Source organism: Hyperolius riggenbachi, chromosome 1, assembly GCF_040937935.1.
Source record: "Hyperolius riggenbachi isolate aHypRig1 chromosome 1, aHypRig1.pri, whole genome shotgun sequence".
Lineage (NCBI taxonomy): Eukaryota > Metazoa > Chordata > Amphibia > Anura > Hyperoliidae > Hyperolius > Hyperolius riggenbachi.
Window position 1 is genome coordinate 688471617 of NC_090646.1, and position 21800 is coordinate 688493416.

General features: G+C 55.5%; 1 protein-coding gene across 1 annotated transcript in view; it reads left to right on the forward strand.

The window, feature by feature from the left end:
* LOC137544704 (non-lysosomal glucosylceramidase-like) overlaps positions 1 to 21800 on the forward strand; it is a 103645-nt gene that overhangs the window by 61988 nt on the left and 19857 nt on the right. The window contains exons 2-3 of the mRNA XM_068265800.1: positions 7383 to 7643; positions 17593 to 17684. Of these exons, the coding sequence (XP_068121901.1) occupies positions 7468 to 7643; positions 17593 to 17684 (268 nt within the window). The 5' untranslated portion in view covers positions 7383 to 7467. The remainder of the gene's footprint in view (positions 1 to 7382; positions 7644 to 17592; positions 17685 to 21800) is intronic.

Consider the following 21800-nt stretch of genomic DNA (forward strand, 5'->3'; position numbering starts at 1 on the left):
CACACGGCCTATATCACACACCCCTTATATCGCACACAGCCTGTATCACACACACCTTATATCACACACAGCCTGTATCACACACACCTTATATCACACACACAGCCTGTATCACACACAGCCTACTTCTCTGGTGGAACAAGTTTTACACCTCTGGCTTGCTTCCATGGTTAGAAGGCTGGGATGAGACTAGTTTATCAGGTTCACTCTCCTACTGTCTGTGAATTTTACTTCCTGTAAAGCACATGAGCTCCTATACCAGTCTGTGCTTATTGCCTCCTCATATCACTCTGCTGCAGCATGAGGTATGACTGCCAGGCACACACTGCCACCTATACTGCACACACTGCCACCTATACTGCACACACTGCCACCTATACTACACACACTGCCAAGCTGACACCTGTACACACTGCCAAGCTGACACCTGTACTGCACACACTGCCACCTGTACTGCACACACTGCCAAGCTGACACCTGTACTGCACGCACTGCCATCTATACTGCACGCACTGCCACCGATACTGCACACACTGCCACCTGTACTGCACACACTGCCACCTGTACTGCACACTCTGCCAAGCTGACACCTGTATTGCATACACTGCCAAGCTTACACCTGTACTGCACACTGCCAAGCTGACACCTGAACACAATGCCAAGCTGCCAACTGTACTGCACACACTGCCAACTGTACTGCACACACTGCCAAGCTGCCAACTGTACTGCACACACTGCCAAGCTGACACCTGTACACACTGCCAAGCTTACACTTGTACTGTACACACTGCCACCTGTACTGCACACACTGCCACCTGTACTGCACACACTGCCAAGCTTACACCTGTACTGCACACACTGCCACCTATACTGCACACACTGCCACCTATACTGCACACACTGCCAAGCTGACACCTGTATTGCATACACTGCCAAGCTGACACCTGTACTGCACACACTGCCACCTGTACTGCACACTCTGCCAAGCTGACACCTGTATTGCATACACTGCCAAGCTGACACCTGTATTGCATACACTGCCAAGCTGACACCTGTATTGCATACACTGCCAAGCTTACACCTGTACTGCACACACTGCCACCTGTACTGTGCACACTGCCAAGCTGACACCTATACTGCACACACTGCCAAGCTTAAACCTGTACTGCACACACTGCCACCTGTACTGCGCACACTGCCAAGTTACAGCTGTACTGCACACACTGCCACCTGTACTGTGCACACTGCCAAGCTGACACCTATACTGCACACACTGCCAAGCTTAAACCTGTACTGCACACACTGCCACCTGTACTGCGCACACTGCCAAGCTTACACCCTGCCACCTGTTCTGCACACACTGCCACGTGTACTGCACACACTGACACCTGTACTGCACACACTGACACCTGTAATACACATACTGCCAAGCTGACATCTGTACTGCACACACTGCCAAGGCGACACCTGCACACACTGGCACCTGTACTGAACACACTGCCAAACTGACACCTGTTCTGCACAAGCTGCCAAGCTGACACCTGTACTGCACACACTGCCAAGCTGACACCTGTACACACTGCCACCTGTACTGCACACACTGACACCTGTACACACTGCCACCTGTACTGCACACACTGACACCTGTAATACACATACTGCCAAGCTGACATCTGTACTGCACACACTGCCAAGGCGACACCTGCACACACTGGCACCTGTACTGCACACACTGCCAAGCTGACACCTCAACACACTGCCAAACTGACACCTGTTCTGCACACGCTGCCAAGCTGACACCTGTACTGCACACACTGCCACCTGTACTGCACATACTGACACCTGTAGGGCACGCACTGACACCTTTACTGCACACACTGACACCTGCATGGCACACTGACACCTGTACTGCTATACCACACACACTGACACCTGTACTGCTATACCACACACACTGACACCTGTACTGCTGTACCACACACACTGACACCTGTACTGCACACACTGCCAAGCTACCACCTGTACTGCTGTACTGCACATACTGACACCTGTAGGGCACGCACTGACACCTTTACTGCACACACTGACACCTGCATGGCACACTGACACCTGTACTGCTATACCACACACACTGACACCTGTACTGCTATACCACACACACTGACACCTGTACTGCTGTACCACACACACTGACACCTGCGCTGCACACACTGACACCTGTACTGCTATACCACACACACTGACACTTGTACTGCTGTACCACACACACTGACATCTGCGCTGCACACACTGCCACCTGTACTGCTATACCACACACACTGACACCTGTACTGCTATACCACACACACTGCCACCGGCACGGCACACACTGCCACCTGTACTGCTATACCACACACACTGCCACCTGTACTGCTATACCACACACACTGACACCTGTACTGCTGTACCACACACACTGACACCTGTGCTGCACACACTGCCACCTGTACTGCTATACCACACACACTGACACCTGTACTGCTATACCACACACACTGCCACCTGCACGGCACACACTGACACCTGTACTGCTATACCACACACACTGACACCTGTACTGCTGTACCACACACACTGACACCTGTACTGCTGTACCACACACACTGACACCTGTGCTGCACACACTGCCACCTGTACTGCTATACCACACACACTGACACCTGTACTGCTATACCACACACACTGCCACCTGCACGGCACACACTGCCACCTGTACTGCTATACCACACACACTGACACCTGTACTGCTATACCACACACACTGACACCTGTACTGCTGTACCACACACACTGACACCTGCACGGCACACACTGACACCTGTACTGCTATACCACACACACTGACACCTGTACTGCTGTACCACACACACTGACACCTGCGCTGCACACACTGACACCTGTACTGCTATACCACACACACTGACACCTGTACTGCTATACCACACACACTGACACCTGTACTGCTGTACCACACACACTGACACCTGCGCTGCACACACTGCCACCTGTACTGCTATACCACACACACTGACACCTGTACTGCTATACCACACACACTGCCACCTGCACGGCACACACTGACACCTGTACTGCTATACCACACACACTGACACCTGTACTGCTGTACCACACACACTGACACCTGCGCTGCACACACTGCCACCTGTACTGCTATACCACACACACTGACACCTGTACTGCTGTACCACACACACTGACACCTGCGCTGCACACACTGACACCTGTACTGCTATACCACACACACTGACACCTGTACTGCTATACCACACACACTGACACCTGTACTGCTGTACCACACACACTGCCACCTGCACAGCACACACTGACACCTGTACTGCTATACCACACACACTGCCACCTGCACGGCACACACTGCCACCTGTACTGCTATACCACACACACTGACACCTGTACTGCTGTACCACACACACTGCCACCTGTACTGCTGTACCACACACACTGCCACCTGTACTGCTGTACCACACACACTGCCACCTGTACTGCTATACCACACACACTGACACCTGTACTGCTATACCACACACCCTGACACCTGTACTGCTGTACCACACACACTGACACCTGTACTGCTGTACCACACACACTGCCACCTGTACTGCTGTACCACACACACTGCCACCTGTACTGCTATACCACACACACTGACACCTGTACTGCTATACCACACACACTGACACCTGTACTGCTGTACCAATTACACTGACACCTGCGCTGCACACACTGCCACCTGTACTGCTATACCACACACACTGACACCTGTACTGCTATACCACACACACTGACACCTGTACTGCTGTACCACACACACTGACACCTGCGCTGCACACACTGCCACCTGTACTGCTATACCACACACACTGACACCTGTACTGCTATACCACACACACTGACACCTGTACTGCTATACCACACACACTGACACCTGTACTGCTATACCACACACACTGACATCTGTACTGCTGTACCACACACACTGACACCTGCGCTGCACACACTGCCACCTGTACTGCTATACCACACACACTGACACCTGTACTGCTATACCACACACACTGACACCTGTACTGCTGTACCACACACACTGACACCTGCGCTGCACACACTGCCACCTTTACTGCTATACCACACACACTGACACCTGTACTGCTATACCACACACACTGACACCTGTACTGCTGTACCACACACACTGCCACCTGCGCTGCACACACTGCCACCTGTACTGCTCTACCACACACACTGACACCTGTACTGCTATACCACACACACTGCCACCTGCACGGCACACACTGACACCTGTACTGCTATACCACACACACTGACACCTGTACTGCTGTACCACACACACTGACACCTGCGCTGCACACACTGCCACCTGTACTGCTATACCACACACACTGCCACCTGTACTGCTATACCACACACACTGACACCTGTACTGCTATACCACACACACTGCCACCTGCACGGCACACACTGCCACCTGTACTGCTATACCACACACACTGACACCTGTACTGCTGTACCACACACACTGACACCTGTACTGCACACACTGCCACCTGCACGGCACACACTGACACCTGTACTGCTATACCACACACACTGACACCTGCGCTGCACACACTGCCACCTGTACTGCTATACCACACACACTGACACCTGTACTGCTGTACCACACACACTGACACCTGCGCTGCACACACTGCCACCTGCACGGCACACACTGACACCTGTTCTGCTATACCACACACACTGACACCTGTACTGCTGTACCACACACACTGACACCTGCGCTGCACACACTGCCACCTGTACTGCTATACCACACACACTGACACCTGTACTGCTGTACCACACACACTGACACCTGCGCTGCACACACTGACACCTGTACTGCTATACCACACACACTGACACCTGTACTGCTATACCACACACACTGACACCTGTACTGCTGTACCACACACACTGCCACCTGCACAGCACACACTGACACCTGTACTGCTATACCACACACACTGCCACCTGCATGGCACACACTGCCACCTGTACTGCTATACCACACACACTGACACCTGTACTGCTATACCACACACACTGACACCTGCGCTGCACACACTGCCACCTGTACTGCTATACCACACACACTGACACCTGTACTGCTGTACCACACACACTGACACCTGTACTGCTGTACCACACACACTGCCACCTGTACTGCTGTACCACACACACTGCCACCTGTACTGCTATACCACACACACTGACACCGGTACTGCTGTACCACACACACTGACACCTGCGCTGCACACACTGCCACCTGTACTGCTATACCACACACACTGACACCTGTACTGCTATACCACACACACTGCCACCTGCACGGCACACACTGCCACCTGTACTGCTATACCACACACACTGACACCTGTACTGCTATACCACACACACTGACACCTGTACTGCACACACTGCCACCTGTAGGGCACGCACTGACACCTGTACTGCACACACTGCCACCTGCACAGCACACACTGCCACCTGTACTGCTATACCACACACACTGACACCTGCGCTGCACACACTGCCACCTGTACTGCTATACCACACACACTGACACCTGTACTGCTATACCACACACACTGCCACCTGCACGGCACACACTGCCACCTGTACTGCTATACCACACACACTGACACCTGTACTGCTATACCACACACACTGACACCTGTACTGCACACACTGCCACCTGTAGGGCACGCACTGACACCTGTACTGCACACACTGCCACCTGCACAGCACACACTGCCACCTGTACTGCTATACCACACACACTGACACCTGCGCTGCACACACTGCCACCTGTACTGCTATACCACACACACTGCCACCTGTACTGCTATACCACACACACTGACACCTATACTGCTGTACCACACACACTGACACCTGCGCTGCACACACTGCCACCTGTACTGCTATACCACACACACTGACACCTGTACTGCTATACCACACACACTGCCACCTGTACTGCTATACCACACACACTGCCACCTGCACAGCACACACTGCCACCTGTACTGCTATACCACACACACTGACACCTGTACTGCTATACCACACACACTGACACCTGTACTGCTATACCACACACACTGCCACCTGTACAGCACACACTGCCACCTGTACTGCTATACCACACACACTGACACCTGTACTGCTATACCACACACACTGACACCTGTACTGCTGTACCACACACACTGACACCTGCGCTGCACACACTGCCACCTGTACTGCTATACCACACACACTGACACCTGTACTGCACACACTGCCACCTGTAGGGCACGCATTGACACCTGTACTGCACACACTGCCACCTGCACGGCACACACTGACACCTGTACTGCTATACCACACACAATGACACCTGCACTGCACACACTGACACCTGTAGGGCACGCACTGACACCTGTACTGCACACACTGCCACCTGCACGGCACACACTGACACCTGTACTGCTATACCACACACACTGACACCTGTACTGCTATACCACACACACTGCCACCTGCACGGCACACACTGCCACCTGTACTGCTATACCACACACACTGACACCTGTACTGCTATACCACACACACTGACACCTGTACTGCACACATTGCCACCTGTACTGCTATACCACACACACTGCCACCTGTACTGCTGTACCACACACACTGCCACCTGTACTGCTGTACCACACACACTGCCACCTGTACTGCTATACCACACACACTGCCACCTTTACTGCTATACCACACACACTGCCACCTGTACTGCTATACCACACACAGTGCCACCTGTACTGCTATACCACACACACTGCCACCTGTACTGCTGTACCACACACACTGCCACCTGTACTGCTATACCACACACACTGCCACCTGTACTGCTATACCACACACACTGCCACCTGTACTGCTATACCACACACACTGCCACCTGTACTGCTATACCACACACACTGACACCTGTACTGCTATACCACACACACTGACACCTGTACTGCTATACCACACACACTGACACCTGTACTGCTATACCACACACACTGACACCTGCGCTGCACACACTGCCACCTGTACTGCTATACCACACACACTGCCACCTGCACGGCACACACTGCCACCTGTACTGCTATACCACACACACTGCCACCTGTACTGCTATACCACACACACTGACACCTGCGCTGCACACAGTCACAGTGGGGTGAATGACGTTGGTGACATCTGTGTTGCAGGAATCTGCAGAGGACTTTGCTCTGCTGGGTGTGACAGACAGTTTGCCGTGGCCTGGAGCTGGGACACTTCTCTCTGCAGTCAGACATGGACGGATCTCAGGCTCTGATAGAGAGATACCAGGGGGCATCCCTCGGGTACAGGGTGCCCCAAGACGGCTGGAGGATCTGCCTGGCACACGACTTCCCCGAGAAACGGAAACCTTTCCAGCTGGAGCACGTCTCCATCGCCCAAGCCTTGTCATACCTGCCCATGGGCATCAGGTGAGACGCCGCCAGCCGGGGAGAGGGAGGATAGATACAGCTAGTGCTATCACCTTGTCATACCTGTCCCTGGGCATCAGGTGAGGTGCAGCCAGCCAGGGAGAGGGAGGATAGATACAGCTAGTGCTAAAACCTTGTCATACCTGTCCCTGGGCATCAGGTGAGACGCAGCAAGCCTGGGAGAGGGAGGATGGATACAGCTAGTGCTAACGCCTTGTCATACCTGCCCATGGGCATCAGGTGAGACGCAGCAAGCCTGGAAGAGGGAGAATAGATACAGCTAGTGCTAACACCTTGTCATACCTGCCCATGGGCATCAGGTGAGATGCAGCCAGCCTGGGAGAGGGAGGATAGATACAGCTAGTGCTATCACCTTGTCATACCTGCCCATGGGCATCAGGTGAGACGCAGCAAGCCTGGGAGAGGGAGGATAGATACAGCTAGTGCTAACGCCTTGTCATACCTACCCATGGGCATCAAGTGAGATGCAGACAGTCGGGGAGAGGGAGGATAGATACAGCTAGTGCTAACACCTTGTCATACCTGTCCCTGGGCATCAGGTGAGACGCAGCCAGCCGGGGAGAGGGAGGATAGATACAGCTAGTGCTATCACCTTGTCATACCTGCCCATGGGCATCAGGTGAGATGCAGCCAGCCTGGGAGAGGGAGGATAGATACAGTTACTGCTAACGCCTTGTCATACCTGCCCATGGGCATCAGGTGAGATGCAGCAAGCCTGGGAGAGGGAGGATAGATACAGCTAGTGCTATCACCTTGTCATACCTGCCCATGGGCATCAGGTGAGACGCAGCAAGCCTGGGAGAGGGAGGATAGATACAGCTAGTGCTAACGCCTTGTCATACCTGCCCATGGGCATCAGGTGAGATGCAGCAAGCCTGGAAGAGGGAGAATAGATACAGCTAGTGCTAACACCTTGTCATACCTGCCCATGGGCATCAGGTGAGATGCAGCCAGCCTGGGAGAGGGAGGATAGATACAGTTACTGCTAACGCCTTGTCATACCTGCCCCTGGGCATCAGGTGAGACGCAGCCAGCCGGAGAGAGGGAGGATAGATACAGCTAGTGCTAACACCTTGTCATACCTGCCCCTGGGCATCAGGTGAGACGCAGCAAGCCTGGGAGAGGGAGGATGGATACAGCTAGTGCTAACACCTTGTCATACCTGCCCCTGGGCATCAGGTGAGACGCAGCAAGCCTGGGAGAGGGAGGATAGATACAGCTAGTGCTAAAACCTTGTCATACCTGTCCCTGGGCATCAGGTGAGACGCAGCAAGCCTGGGAGAGGGAGGATGGATACAGCTAGTGCTAACACCTTGTCATACCTGCCCATGGGCATCAGGTGAGACGCAGCAAGCCTGGAAGAGGGAGAATAGATACAGCTAGTGCTATCACCTTGTCATACCTGCCCATGGGCATCAGGTGAGACGCAGCCAGCCTGGGAGAGGGAGGATAGATACAGCTAGTGCTAAAACCTTGTCATACCTGCCCCTGGGCATCAGGTGAGACGCAGCCAGCCGGGGAGAGGGAGGATGGATACAGCTAGTGCTAACACCTTGTCATACCTGTCCATGGGCATCAGGTGAGATGCAGCAAGCCTGGAAGAGGGAGAATAGATACAGCTAGTGCTAACACCTTGTCATACCTGTCCATGGGCATCAGGTGAGACGCAGCAAGCCTGGAAGAGGGAGAATAGATACAGCTAGTGCTATCACCTTGTCATACCTGCCCCTGGGCATCAGGTGAGGCGCAGCCAGCCGGGGAGAGGGAGGATAGATACAGCTAGTGCTAGCACCTTGTCATACCTGCCCATGGGCATCAGGTGAGACGCAGCAAGCCTGGGAGAGGGAGGATAGATACAGCTAGTGCTAACACCTTGTCATACCTGTCCCTGGGCATCAGGTGAGACGCAGTAAGCCTGGGAGAGGGAGGATAAATACAGCTAGTGCTAACACCTTGTCATACCTGCCCATGGGCATCAGGTGAGACGCAGCCAGCCGGAGAGAGGGAGGATAGATACAGCTAGTGCTATCACCTTGTCATACCTGTCCCTGGGCATCAGGTGAGACGCAGCCAGCCTGGGAGAGGGAGGATGGATACAGCTAGTGCTAACACCTTGTCATACCTGTCCCTGGGCATCAGGTGAGGTGCAGCCAGCCAGGGAGAGGGAGGATAGATACAGCTAGTGCTAGCACCTTGTCATACCTGCCCATGGGCATCAGGTGAGACGCAGCCAGCCGGAGAGAGGGAGGATAGATACAGCTAGTGCTATCACCTTGTCATACCTGTCCCTGGGCATCAGGTGAGGTGCAGCCAGCCAGGGAGAGGGAGGATAGATACAGCTAGTGCTAACACCTTGTCATACCTGCCCATGGGCATCAGGTGAGATGCAGCAAGCCGGGGAGAGGGAGGATAGATACAGCGAGTGCTATCACCTTGTCATACCTGTCCCTGGGCATCAGGTGAGACGCAGCCAGCCTGAGAGAGGAAGGATAGATATAGCGAGTGCTAACACCTTGTCATACCTGTCCCTGGGCATCAGGTGAGACGCAGCCAGCCTGGGAGAGGGGGGATAGATACAGCTAGTGCTAACACCTTGTCATACCTGTCCCTGGGCATCAGGTGAGACGCAGCCAGCCGGGGAGAGGGAGAATAGATACAACTAGTGCTAACACCTTGTCATACCTGTCCCTGGGCATCAGGTGAGATGCAGCCAGCCGAGGAGAGGGAGGATAGATACAGCTAGTGCTAACACCTTGTCATACCTGCCCATGGGCATCAGGTGAGATGCAGCCAGCCGAGGAGAGGGAGGATAGATACAGCTAGTGCTATCACCTCGTCATACTTGTCCCTGGGCATCAGGTGAGACGCAGCCAGCCGGGGAGAGGGAGGATGGATACAGCTAGTGCTAACACCTTGTCATACCTGTCCATGGGCATCAGGTGAGACGCAGCACAGCAGGGAGAGGGAGGATAGGTACAACAAGTGCTAACACCTTGTCATACCTGTCCCTGGGCATCAGGTGAGATGCAGCAAGCCTGGGAGAGGGAGGATAGATACAGCTAGTGCTAAAACTTTGTCATACCTGCCCCTGGGCATCAGGTGAGACGCAGCAAGCCTGGGAGAGGGAGGATAGATACAGCTAGTGCTATCACCTTGTCATACCTGTCCCTGGGCATCAGGTGAGACGCAGCAAGCCTGGGAGAGGGAGGATAGATACAGCTAGTGCTAATGCCTTGTCATACCTGCCCCTGGGCATCAGGTGAAACGCAGCAAGCCTGGGAGAGGGTGGATAGATACAGCTAGTGCTAACACCTTGTCATACCTGCCCATGGGCATCAGGTGATACGCAGCCAGCCGGGGAGAGGGAGGATAGATACAGCTAGTGCTAACACCTTGTCATACCTGCCCATGGGCATCAGGTGAGGCGCAGCCAGCCTGAGAGAGGGAGAATAGATACAGTTACTGCTGACGCCTTGTCATACCTGCCCATGGGCATCAGGTGAGACGCAGCAAGCCTGGGAGAGGGAGGATAGGTACAGCTAGTGCTAACACCTTGTCATACCTGTCCCTGGGCATCAGGTGAGATGCAGACAACCTGGGAGAGGGGGGATAGATACAGCTAGTGCTAACGCCTTGTCATACCTGCCCATGGGCATCAGGTGAGATGCAGCCAGCCTGGGAGAGGGAGGATAGATACAGCTAGTGCTAACACCTTGTCATACCTGCCCATGGGCATCAGGTGAGATGCAGACAGTCGGGGAGAGGGAGGATAGATACAGCTAGTGCTAACACCTTGTCATACCTGTCCCTGGGCATCAGGTGAGACGCAGCCAGCCGGGGAGAGGGAGGATAGATACAGCTAGTGCTATCACCTTGTCATAACTGCCCATGGGCATCAGGTGAGACGCAGCAAGCCTGGGAGAGGAAGGATAGGTACAGCTAGTGCTAACGCCTTGTCATACCTACCCATGGGCATCAAGTGAGATGCAGACGGGGAGAGGGAGGATAGATACAGCTAGTGCTAACACCTTGTCATACCTGTCCCTGGGCATCAGGTGAGACGCAGCCAGCCGGGGAGAGGGAGGATAGATACAGCTAGTGCTATCACCTTGTCATACCTGCCCATGGGCATCAGGTGAGACGCAGCAAGCCTGGGAGAGGAAGGATAGGTACAGCTAGTGCTAACGCCTTGTCATACCTACCCATGGGCATCAGGTGAGACGCAGCAAGCCTGGGAGAGGGAGGATAGATACAGCTAGTGCTAGCACCTCGTCATACTTGTCCCTGGGCATCAGGTGAGATGCAGACAGCTGGGGAGAGAGAGGATAGATACAGCTAGTGCTAACACCTTGTCATACCTGCCCCTGGGCATCAGGTGAGACGCAGCCAGCCTGGGAGAGGGAAGATAGATACAGCTAGTACTATCACCTTGTCATACCTGCCCCTGGGCATCAGGTGAGACGCAGCCAGCCGGGGAGAGGGGGGATAGATACGGCGAGTGCTAAAACCTTGTCATACCTGCCCATGGACATCAGGTGAGACGCAGCCAGCCGGGGAGAGGGGGGATAGATACAGCTAGTGCTAACGCCTTGTCATACCTGTCCCTGGGCATCAGGTGAGATGCAGCCAGCCGGGGAGAGGGAGGATAGATATAGCTAGTGCTATCACCTTGTCATACCTGTCCCTGGGCATCAGGTGAGATGCAGCCAGCCGGGGAGAGGGAGGATAGATACAGCTAGTGCTATCAACTTGTCATACCTGTCCCTGGGCATCAGGTGAGATGCAGCCAGCCTGGGAGAGGGAGGATAGATACAGCGAGTGCTAACACCTTGTCATACCTGCCCATGAGCATCAGGTGAGACGCAGCAAGCCTGGGAGAGGGGGGATAGATATAGCGAGTGCTATCACCTTGTTATACCTGTCCCTGGGCATCAGGTGAGATGCAGCCAGCCGGGGAGAGGGAGGATAGATAAAGCGAGTGCTATCACCTTGTCATACCTGTCCCTGGGCATCAGGTGAGATGCAGCAAGCCGGGGAGAGGGAGGATAGATACAGTTACTGCTAACGCCTTGTCATACCTGCCCATGGGCATCAGGTGAGACGCAGCCAGCCGGGGAGAGGGAGGATAGATACAGCTAGTGCTATCACCTTGTCATACCTGCCCATGGGCATCAGGTGAGATGCAGCCAGCCTAGGAGAGGGAGGACAGATACAGCTAGTGCTAACACCTTGTCATACCTGTCCCTGGGCATCAGGTGAGACGCAGCCAGCCGGGGAGAGGGAGGATAGATACAGCTAGTGCTAAAACCTTGTCATACCTGTCCCTGGGCATCAGGTGAGGCGCAGCCAGCCGGGGAGAGCGAGGATAGATACAGCTAGTGCTTTCACCTTGTCATACTTGCCTCTGGGCATCAGGTGAGGCGCAGCCAGCCTGGGAGAGGGAGGATAGATACAGCTAGTGCTAAAACCTTGTCATACCTGCCCCTGGGCATCAGGTGAGATGCAGCAAGCCTGGGAGAGGGAGGATAGATACAGCTAGTGCTATCACCTTGTCATACCTATCCCTGGGCATCAGGTGAGATGCAGCCAGCCTGGGAGAGGGAGGATAGATACAGCTAGTGCTAACACCTTGTCATACCTGCCCCTGGGCATCAGGTGAGACGCAGCCAGCCGGGGAGAGGGAGGATAGATACAGCTAGTGCTAACACCTTGTCATACCTGCGCATGGGCATCAGGTGAGACGCAGCCAGCCTGGGAGAGGGAGGACAGATACACCTAATGCTAACACCTTGTCATACCTGTCCCTGGGCATCAGGTGAGACGCAGCCAGCCGGGGAGAGGGAGGATAGATACAGCTAGTGCTAAAACCTTGTCATACCTGCCCATGGACATCAGGTGAGACGCAGCCAGCCGGGGAGAGGGGGGTAAGATACAGCTAGTGCTAACGCCTTGTCATACCTGTCCCTGGGCATCAGGTGAGATGCAGCCAGCCGGGGAGAGGGAGGATAGATATAGCTAGTGCTATCACCTTGTCATACCTGTCCCTGGGCATCAGGTGAGATGCAGCCAGCCGGGGAGAGGGAGGATAGATACAGCTAGTGCTATCAACTTGTCATACCTGTCCCTGGGCATCAGGTGAGATGCAGCCAGCCTGGGAGAGGGAGGATAGATACAGCGAGTGCTAACACCTTGTCATACCTGCCCATGAGCATCAGGTGAGACGCAGCCAGCCGGAGAGAGGGAGGATAGATACAGCGAGTGCTAACACCTTGTCATACCTGCCCATGAGCATCAGGTGAGACGCAGCAAGCCTGGGAGAGGGGGGATAGATATAGCGAGTGCTATCACCTTGTTATACCTGTCCCTGGGCATCAGGTGAGATGCAGCCAGCCGGGGAGAGGGAGGATAGATAAAGCGAGTGCTATCACCTTGTCATACCTGTCCCTGGGCATCAGGTGAGATGCAGCAAGCCGGGGAGAGGGAGGATAGATACAGTTACTGCTAACGCCTTGTCATACCTGCCCATGGGCATCAGGTGAGACGCAGCCAGCCGGGGAGAGGGAGGATAGATACAGCTAGTGCTATCACCTTGTCATACCTGCCCATGGGCATCAGGTGAGATGCAGCCAGCCTAGGAGAGGGAGGACAGATACAGCTAGTGCTAACACCTTGTCATACCTGTCCCTGGGCATCAGGTGAGGCGCAGCCAGCCGGGGAGAGCGAGGATAGATACAGCTAGGGCTTTCACCTTGTCATACTTGCCTCTGGGCATCAGGTGAGGCGCAGCCAGCCTGGGAGAGGGAGGATAGATACAGCTAGTGCTAAAACCTTGTCATACCTGCCCCTGGGCATCAGGTGAGATGCAGCAAGCCTGGGAGAGGGAGGATAGATACAGCTAGTGCTATCACCTTGTCATACCTATCCCTGGGCATCAGGTGAGATGCAGCCAGCCTGGGAGAGGGAGGATAGATACAGCTAGTGCTAACACCTTGTCATACCTGCCCCTGGGCATCAGGTGAGACGCAGCCAGCCGGGGAGAGGGAGGATAGATACAGCTAGTGCTAACACCTTGTCATACCTGCGCATGGGCATCAGGTGAGACGCAGCCAGCCTGGGAGAGGGAGGACAGATACAGCTAGTGCTAACACCTTGTCATACCTGTCCCTGGGCATCAGGTGAGACGCAGCCAGCCGGGGAGAGGGAGGATAGATACAGCTAGTGCTAACACCTTGTCATACCTGTCCCTGGGCATCAGGTGAGATGCAGCCAGCCGGGGAGAGGGAGGATAGATGCAGCTAGTGCTAACACCTTGTCATACCTGTCCCTGGGCATCAGGTGAGACGCAGCACAGCAGGGAGAGGGAGGATAGATACAGCTAGTGCTAACACCTTGTCATACCTGTCCCTGGGCATCAGGTGAGATGCAGCCAGCCTGGGAGAGGGAGGATAGATACAGCTAGTGCTAACACCTTGTCATACCTGTCCCTGGGCATTAGGTGAGATGCAGCCAGCCGGGGAGAGGGAGGATAGATGCAGCTAGTGCTATCACCTTGTCATACCTGCCCATGGGCATCAGGTGAGACGCAGCCAGCCGGAGAGAGGGAGGATAGATACACCTAATGCTAACACCTTGTCATACCTGTCCCTGGGCATCAGGTGAGACGCAGCCAGCCGGGGAGAGGGAGGATAGATACAGCTAGTGCTAAAACCTTGTCATACCTGCCCCTGGGCATCAGGTGAGACGCAGCCAGCCTGGGAGAGGGAGGATAGATACAGCTAGTGCTAACACCTTGTCATACCTGCCCATGGGCATCAGGTGAGACACAGCCAGCCTGGGAGAGGGAGGACAGATACAGCTAGTGCTAACACCTTGTCATACCTGTCCCTGGGCATCAGGTGAGATGCAGCCAGCCGGGGAGAGGGAGGATAGATGCAGCTAGTGCTAACACCTTGTCATACCTGCCCATGGGCATCAGGTGAGAAGCAGCCAGCCGGGGAGAGGGAGGATAGATACAGCTAGTGCTAAAACCTTGTCATACCTGCCCCTGGGCATCAGGTGAGGCGCAGCCAGCCTGGGAGAGGGAGGATAGATACAGCGAGTGCTAACACCTTGTCATACCTGCCCCTGGGCATCAGGTGAGACGCAGCCAGCCGGAGAGAGGGAGGATAGATACAGCTAGTGCTAACACCTTGTCATACCTGCCCATGGGCATCAGGTGAGAAGCAGCCAGCCGGGGAGAGGGAGGATAGATACAGCTAGTGCTAAAACCTTGTCATACCTGCCCATGGGCATCAGGTGAGGCGCAGCCAGCCGGGGAGAGGGAGGATAGATACAGCGAGTGCTAACACCTTGTCATACCTGCCCCTGGGCATCAGGTGAGACGCAGCACAGCCGGGGAGAGGGAGGATAGATGCAGCTAGTGCTAAAACCTTGTCATACCTGCCCCTGGGCATCAGGTGAGATGCAGACAGCCGGGGAGAGGGAGGATAGATACAGCTAGTGCTAACACCTTGTCATACCTGTCCCTGGGCATCAGGTGAGACGCAGCCAGCCGGAGAGAGGGAGGATAGATACACCTAATGCTAACACCTTGTCATACCTGTCCCTGGGCATCAGGTGAGACGCAGCCAGCCGGGGAGAGGGAGGATAGATACAGCTAGTGCTAACGCCTTGTCATACCTGCCCCTGGGCATCAGGTGAGACGCAGCCAGCCTGGGAGAGGGAGGACAGATACAGCTAGTGCTAACTCCTTGTCATACCTGTCCCTGGGCATCAGGTGAGACGCAGCACAGCAGGGAGTGGGAGGATAGATACACCTAATGCTAACACCTTGTCATACCTGTCCCTGGGCATCAGGTGAGACGCAGCACAGCAGGGAGAGGGAGGATAGATACACCTAATGCTAACACCTTGTCATACCTGTCCATGGGCATCAGGTGAGACGCAGCACAGCAGGGAGAGGGAGGATAGATACACCTAATGCTAAAACCTTGTCATACCTGCCCCTGGGCATCAGGTGAGACGCAGCGAGCCTGGGAGAGGGAGGATAGATACAGCTAGTGCTAATGCCTTGTCATACCTGTCCCTGGGCATCAGGTGAGACGCAGCAAGCCTGGGAGAGGGAGGATAGATACAGCTAGTGCTAACACCTTGTCATACCTGTCCCTGGGCATCAGGTGAGACGCAGCCAGCCGGGGAGAGGGAGGATAGATACAGCTAGTGCTAACACCTTGTCATACCTGTCCCTGGGCATCAGGTGAGATGTAGCCAGCCTGGGAGAGGGAGGATAGATACAGCTAGTGCTAACACCTTGTCATACCTGTCCCTGGGCATCAGGTGAGACGCAGCCAGCCGGGGAGAGGGAGGATAGATACAGCTAGTGCTAACACCTTGTCATACCTGTCCCTGGGCATCAGGTGAGACGCAGCAAGCCGGGGAGAGGGAGGATAGATACAGCTAGTGCTAACACCTTGTCATACCTGTCCCTGGGCATCAGGTGAGGCGTAGCAAGCCTGGGAGAGGAAGGTTAGTTGCAGCTAGTGCTAACACCTTGTCATACCTGTCCCTGGGCATCAGGTGAGATGCAGCCAGCCTGGGAGAGGGAGGATAGATACACCTAATGCTAACACCTTGTCATACCTGCCCCTGGGCATCAGGTGAGACGCAGCCAGCCTGGGAGAGGGAGGATAGATGCAGCTAGTGCTAACACCTTGTCATACCTGTCCCTGGGCATCAGGTGAGACGCCGCCAGCTGGGGAGAGGGAGGATAGATGCAGTATAGATACTGGTATAAAGTCTGTGGAGAGGTTATACAGTGAATGTGTACAGAGGAGACCACAGTGTGTGTAACTCTCTGACTCTCTGTGTGGCGACCTCTTCTGGTCTCCCAACGTTTATGTGCTCTTTAAATCTCTTTCTGACCCATCAGATACCTCAAGTGGTGGTGCCGCAAGAGATGCATGGAGAAGAAGGCTCCATTCATTGACATGATCAATGCCGTCCCCCTACGCCAGATCTACGGTGAGTCACTCGTGTCATGTGATCTGGTGGAGTTACCAGGCAGGCAGTGTATGGGATGGTTGGAGGGGTCACCAGGCAGGCAGTGTATGGGATGGTTGGAGAGGTCACCAGGCAGGCAGTGTATGGGATGGTTGGAGAGGTCACCAGGCAGGCAGTGTATGGGATGGTTGGAGGGGTCACCAGGCAGGCAGTGTATGGGATGGTTGGAGGGGTCACCAGGCAGGCAGCGTATGCAGCGTATGGGATGGTTGGAGAGGTCACCAGACAGGCAGTGTACGGGATGGTTGGAGAGGTCACCAGGCAGGCAGTGTATGGGATGGTTGGAGGGGTCACCAGGCAGGCACTGTATGGGATGGTTGGAGGGGTCATCAGGCAGGCAGTGTATGGGATGGTTGGAGGGGTCACCAGACAGGCAGTGTATGGGATGGTTGGAGAGGTCACCAGGCAGGCAGTGTATGGGATGGTTGGAGAGGTCACCAGACAGGCAGTGTATGGGATGGTTGGAGGGGTCACCAGGCAGGCAGTGTATGGGCTGGTTGGTGAGGTCACCAGGCAGGCAGTGTATGGGATGGTTGGTGAGGTCACCAGGCAGGCAGTGTATGGGATGGTTGGAGAGGTCACCAGGCAGGCAGTGTATGGGATGGTTGGAGAGGTCACCAGGCAGGCAATGTATGGGATGGTTGGAGAGGTCACCAGGCAGGCAGTGTATGGGATGGTTGGAGAGGTCACCAGGCAGGCAGTGTATGGGATGGTTGGAGAGATCACCAGGCAGGCAGTGTATGGGATGGTTGGAGAGGTCACCAGGCAGGCAGTGTATGGGATGGTTGGAGAGGTCACCAGGCAGGCAGTGTATGGGATGGTTCACCAGGCAGGCAGCGTATGAGATGGTTGGAGAGGTCACCAGGCAGGCAGCGTATGTGATGGTTGGAGGGGTCACCAGGCAGGCAGCGTATGAGATGGTTGGAGAGGTCACCAGGCAGGAAGTGTATGGGATGGTTGGAGGGGTCACCAGGCAGGCAGTGTATGGGATGGTTGGAGAGGTCACTAGGCAGGCAGTGTATGGGATGGTTGGAGAGGTCACCAGGCAGGCAGCGTATGTGATGGTTGGAGGGGTCACCAGGCAGGCGGCGTATGAGATGGTTGGAGAGGTCACCAGGCAGGCAGTGTATGGGATGGTTGGAGGGGTCACCAGGCAGGCAGTGTATGGGATGGTTGGAGAGGTCACTAGGCAGGCAGTGTATGGGATGGTTGGAGAGGTTACCAGGCAGGCAGTGTATGGGATGGTTGGAGAGGTCACTAGGCTGGCAGTATATGGGATGGTTGGAGAGGTCACCAGGCAGGCAGCGTATGAGATGGTTGGAGAGGTCACCAGGCAGGCAGTGTATGGGATGGTTGGAGAGGTCACCAGGCAGGCAGTGTATGGGATGGTTGGAGAGGTCACCTGGCAGGCAGCGTATGGGATGGTTGGAGAGGTCACCAGGCAGGCAGTGTATGCGATGGTTGGAGAGGCCAGGCAGGCAGTGTATGGGATGGTTGGAGGGGTCACCAGGCAGGCACTGTATGGGATGGTTGGAAAGGTCACCAGGCAGGCAGCGTATGGGATGGTTGGAGAGGTCACCAGGCAGGCAGTGTATGGGATGGTTGGAGGGGTCACCAGGCAGGCAGTGTATGGGATGGTTAGAGAGGTCACCAGGCAGGCAGTGTATGGGATGGTTGGAGAGGTCACCAGGCGGGCAGCGTATGGGATGGTTGGAGGGGTCACCAGGCAGGCAGTGTATGGGATGGTTGGAGAGGTCACCAGGCAGGCAGGCAGCGTATGGGATGGTTGGAGGGGTCACCAGGCAGGCAGTGTATGGGATGGTTGGAGAGGTCACCAGGCAGGCAGGCAGCGGATGGGATGGTTGGAGGGGTCACCAGGCAGGCAGTGTATGGGATGGTTGGATAGGTCACCAGGCAGGCAGCGTATGGGATGGTTGGAGAGGTCACCAGGCAGGCAGTGTATGGAATGGTTGGAGAGGTCACCAGGCAGGCAGTGTATGGGATGGTTGGAGAGGGCAGGCAGGCAGCGTATGGGATGGTTGGAGGGGTCACCAGGCAGGCAGTGTATGGGATGGTTGGAGGGGTCACCAGGCAGGCAGCGTATGGGATGGTTGGAGAGGTCACCAGGCAGGCAGCGTATGGGATGGTTGGAGAGGTCACCAGGCAGGCAGTGTATGGGATGGTTGGAGGGGTCACCAGGCAGGCAGCGTATGGGATGGTTGGAGAGGTCACCAGGCAGGCAGCGTATGGGATGGTTGGAGAGGTCACCAGGCAGGCAGTGTATGGGATGGTTGGAGAGGTCACCAGGCAGGCAGTGTATGGAATGGTTGGAGAGGTCACCAGGCAGGCAGTGTATGGGATGGTTGGAGAGGGCAGGCAGGCAGTGTATGGGATGGTTGGAGGGGTCACCAGGCAGGCAGCGTATGGGATGGTTGGAGAGGTCACCAGGCAGGCAGTGTATGGGATGGTTGGAGGGGTCACCAGGCAGGCAGTGTATGTGATGGTTGGAGGGGTCACCAGGCAGGCAGTGTATGTGATGGTTGGAGAGGTCACCAGGCAGGCAGCGTATGGGATGGTTGGAGGGGTCACCAGGCAGGCAGTGTATGGGATGGTTGGAGGGGTCACCAGGCAGGCAGTGTATGGGATGGTTGGAGGGGTCACCAGGCAGGCAGTGTATGTGATGGTTGGAGAGGTCACCAGGCAGGCAGTGTATGGGATGGTTGGACAGGTCACCAGGCAGGCAGTGTATGGGATGGTTGGAGGGGTCAGCAGGCAGGCAGTGTATGGGATGGTTGGAGGGGTTACCAGACAGGCAGCGTATGGGATGGTTGGAGAGGTCACCAGGCAGGCAGCGTATGGGATGGTTGGAGGGGTCACCAGGCAGGCAGTGTATGAGATGGTTGGAGAGGTCACCAGGCAGGCAGTGTATGGGATGGTTGGAGGGGTCACCAGGCAGGTAGTGTATGGGATGGTTGGAGAGGTCACCAGGCAGGTAGTGTATGGGATGGTTGGAGGGGTCACCAGGCAGGCAGTGTATGGGATGGTTGGAGAGGTCACCAGGCAGGCAGCGTATGGGATGGTTGGAGGGGTCACCAGGCAGGCAGCGTATGGGATAGTTGGAGGGGTCACCAGGCAGGCAGCGTATGTGATGGTTGGAGGGGTCACCAGGCAGGCAGTGTATGGGATGGTTGGAGAGGTCACCAGGCAGGCAGCGTATGGGATGGCTGGAGAGGTCACCAGGCAGGCAGTGTATGGGATGGTTGGAGAGGTCACCAGGCAGGCAGTGTATGGAATGTTTGGAGGGGTCACCAGGCAGGCAGTGTATGGGATGGTTGGAGAGGTCACCAGGCAGGCAGTGTGTGGGATAGTTGGAGAGGTCACCAGGCAGGCAGCGTATGGGATGGTTGGAGGGGTCACCAGGCAGACAGCGTATGGGATGGTTTGAGAGGTCACCAGGCAGGCAGCGTATGGGATGGTTTGAGAGGACAGCAGGAAGGCAGCGTATGGGATGGTTGGAGGGGTCACCAGGCAGGCAGTGTATGGGATGGTTGGAGGGGTCACTAGGCAGGCAGTGTATGGGATGGTTGGAGAGGACAGCAGGAAGGCAGCGTATGGGATGGTTGGAGGGGTCACCAGGCAGGCAGCGTATGGGATGGTTTGAGAGGTCACCAGGCAGGCAGCGTATGGGATGGTTGGAGAGGTCACCAGGCAGGTAGTGTAAGGGATGGTTGGAGAGGTCACCAGGCAGGCAGCGTATGGGATGGTTTGAGAGGTCACCAGGCAGGCAGCGTATGGGATGGTTGGAGAGGACAGCAGGAAGGCAGCCTATGGGATGGTTGGAGGGGTCACCAGGCAGGCAGTGAATGGGATGGTTGGAGGGGTCACTAGGCAGGCAGTGTATGGGATGGTTGGAGAGGTCACCAGGCAGGCAGTGTATGGGATGGTTGGAGGGGTCACCAGGCAGGCAGTGTATGGGATGGTTGGAGGGGTCACTAGGCAGGCAGTGTATGGGATGGTTGGAGAGGTCACCAGGCAGGCAGTGTATGGGATGGTTGGAGGGGTCACCAGGCAGGCAGC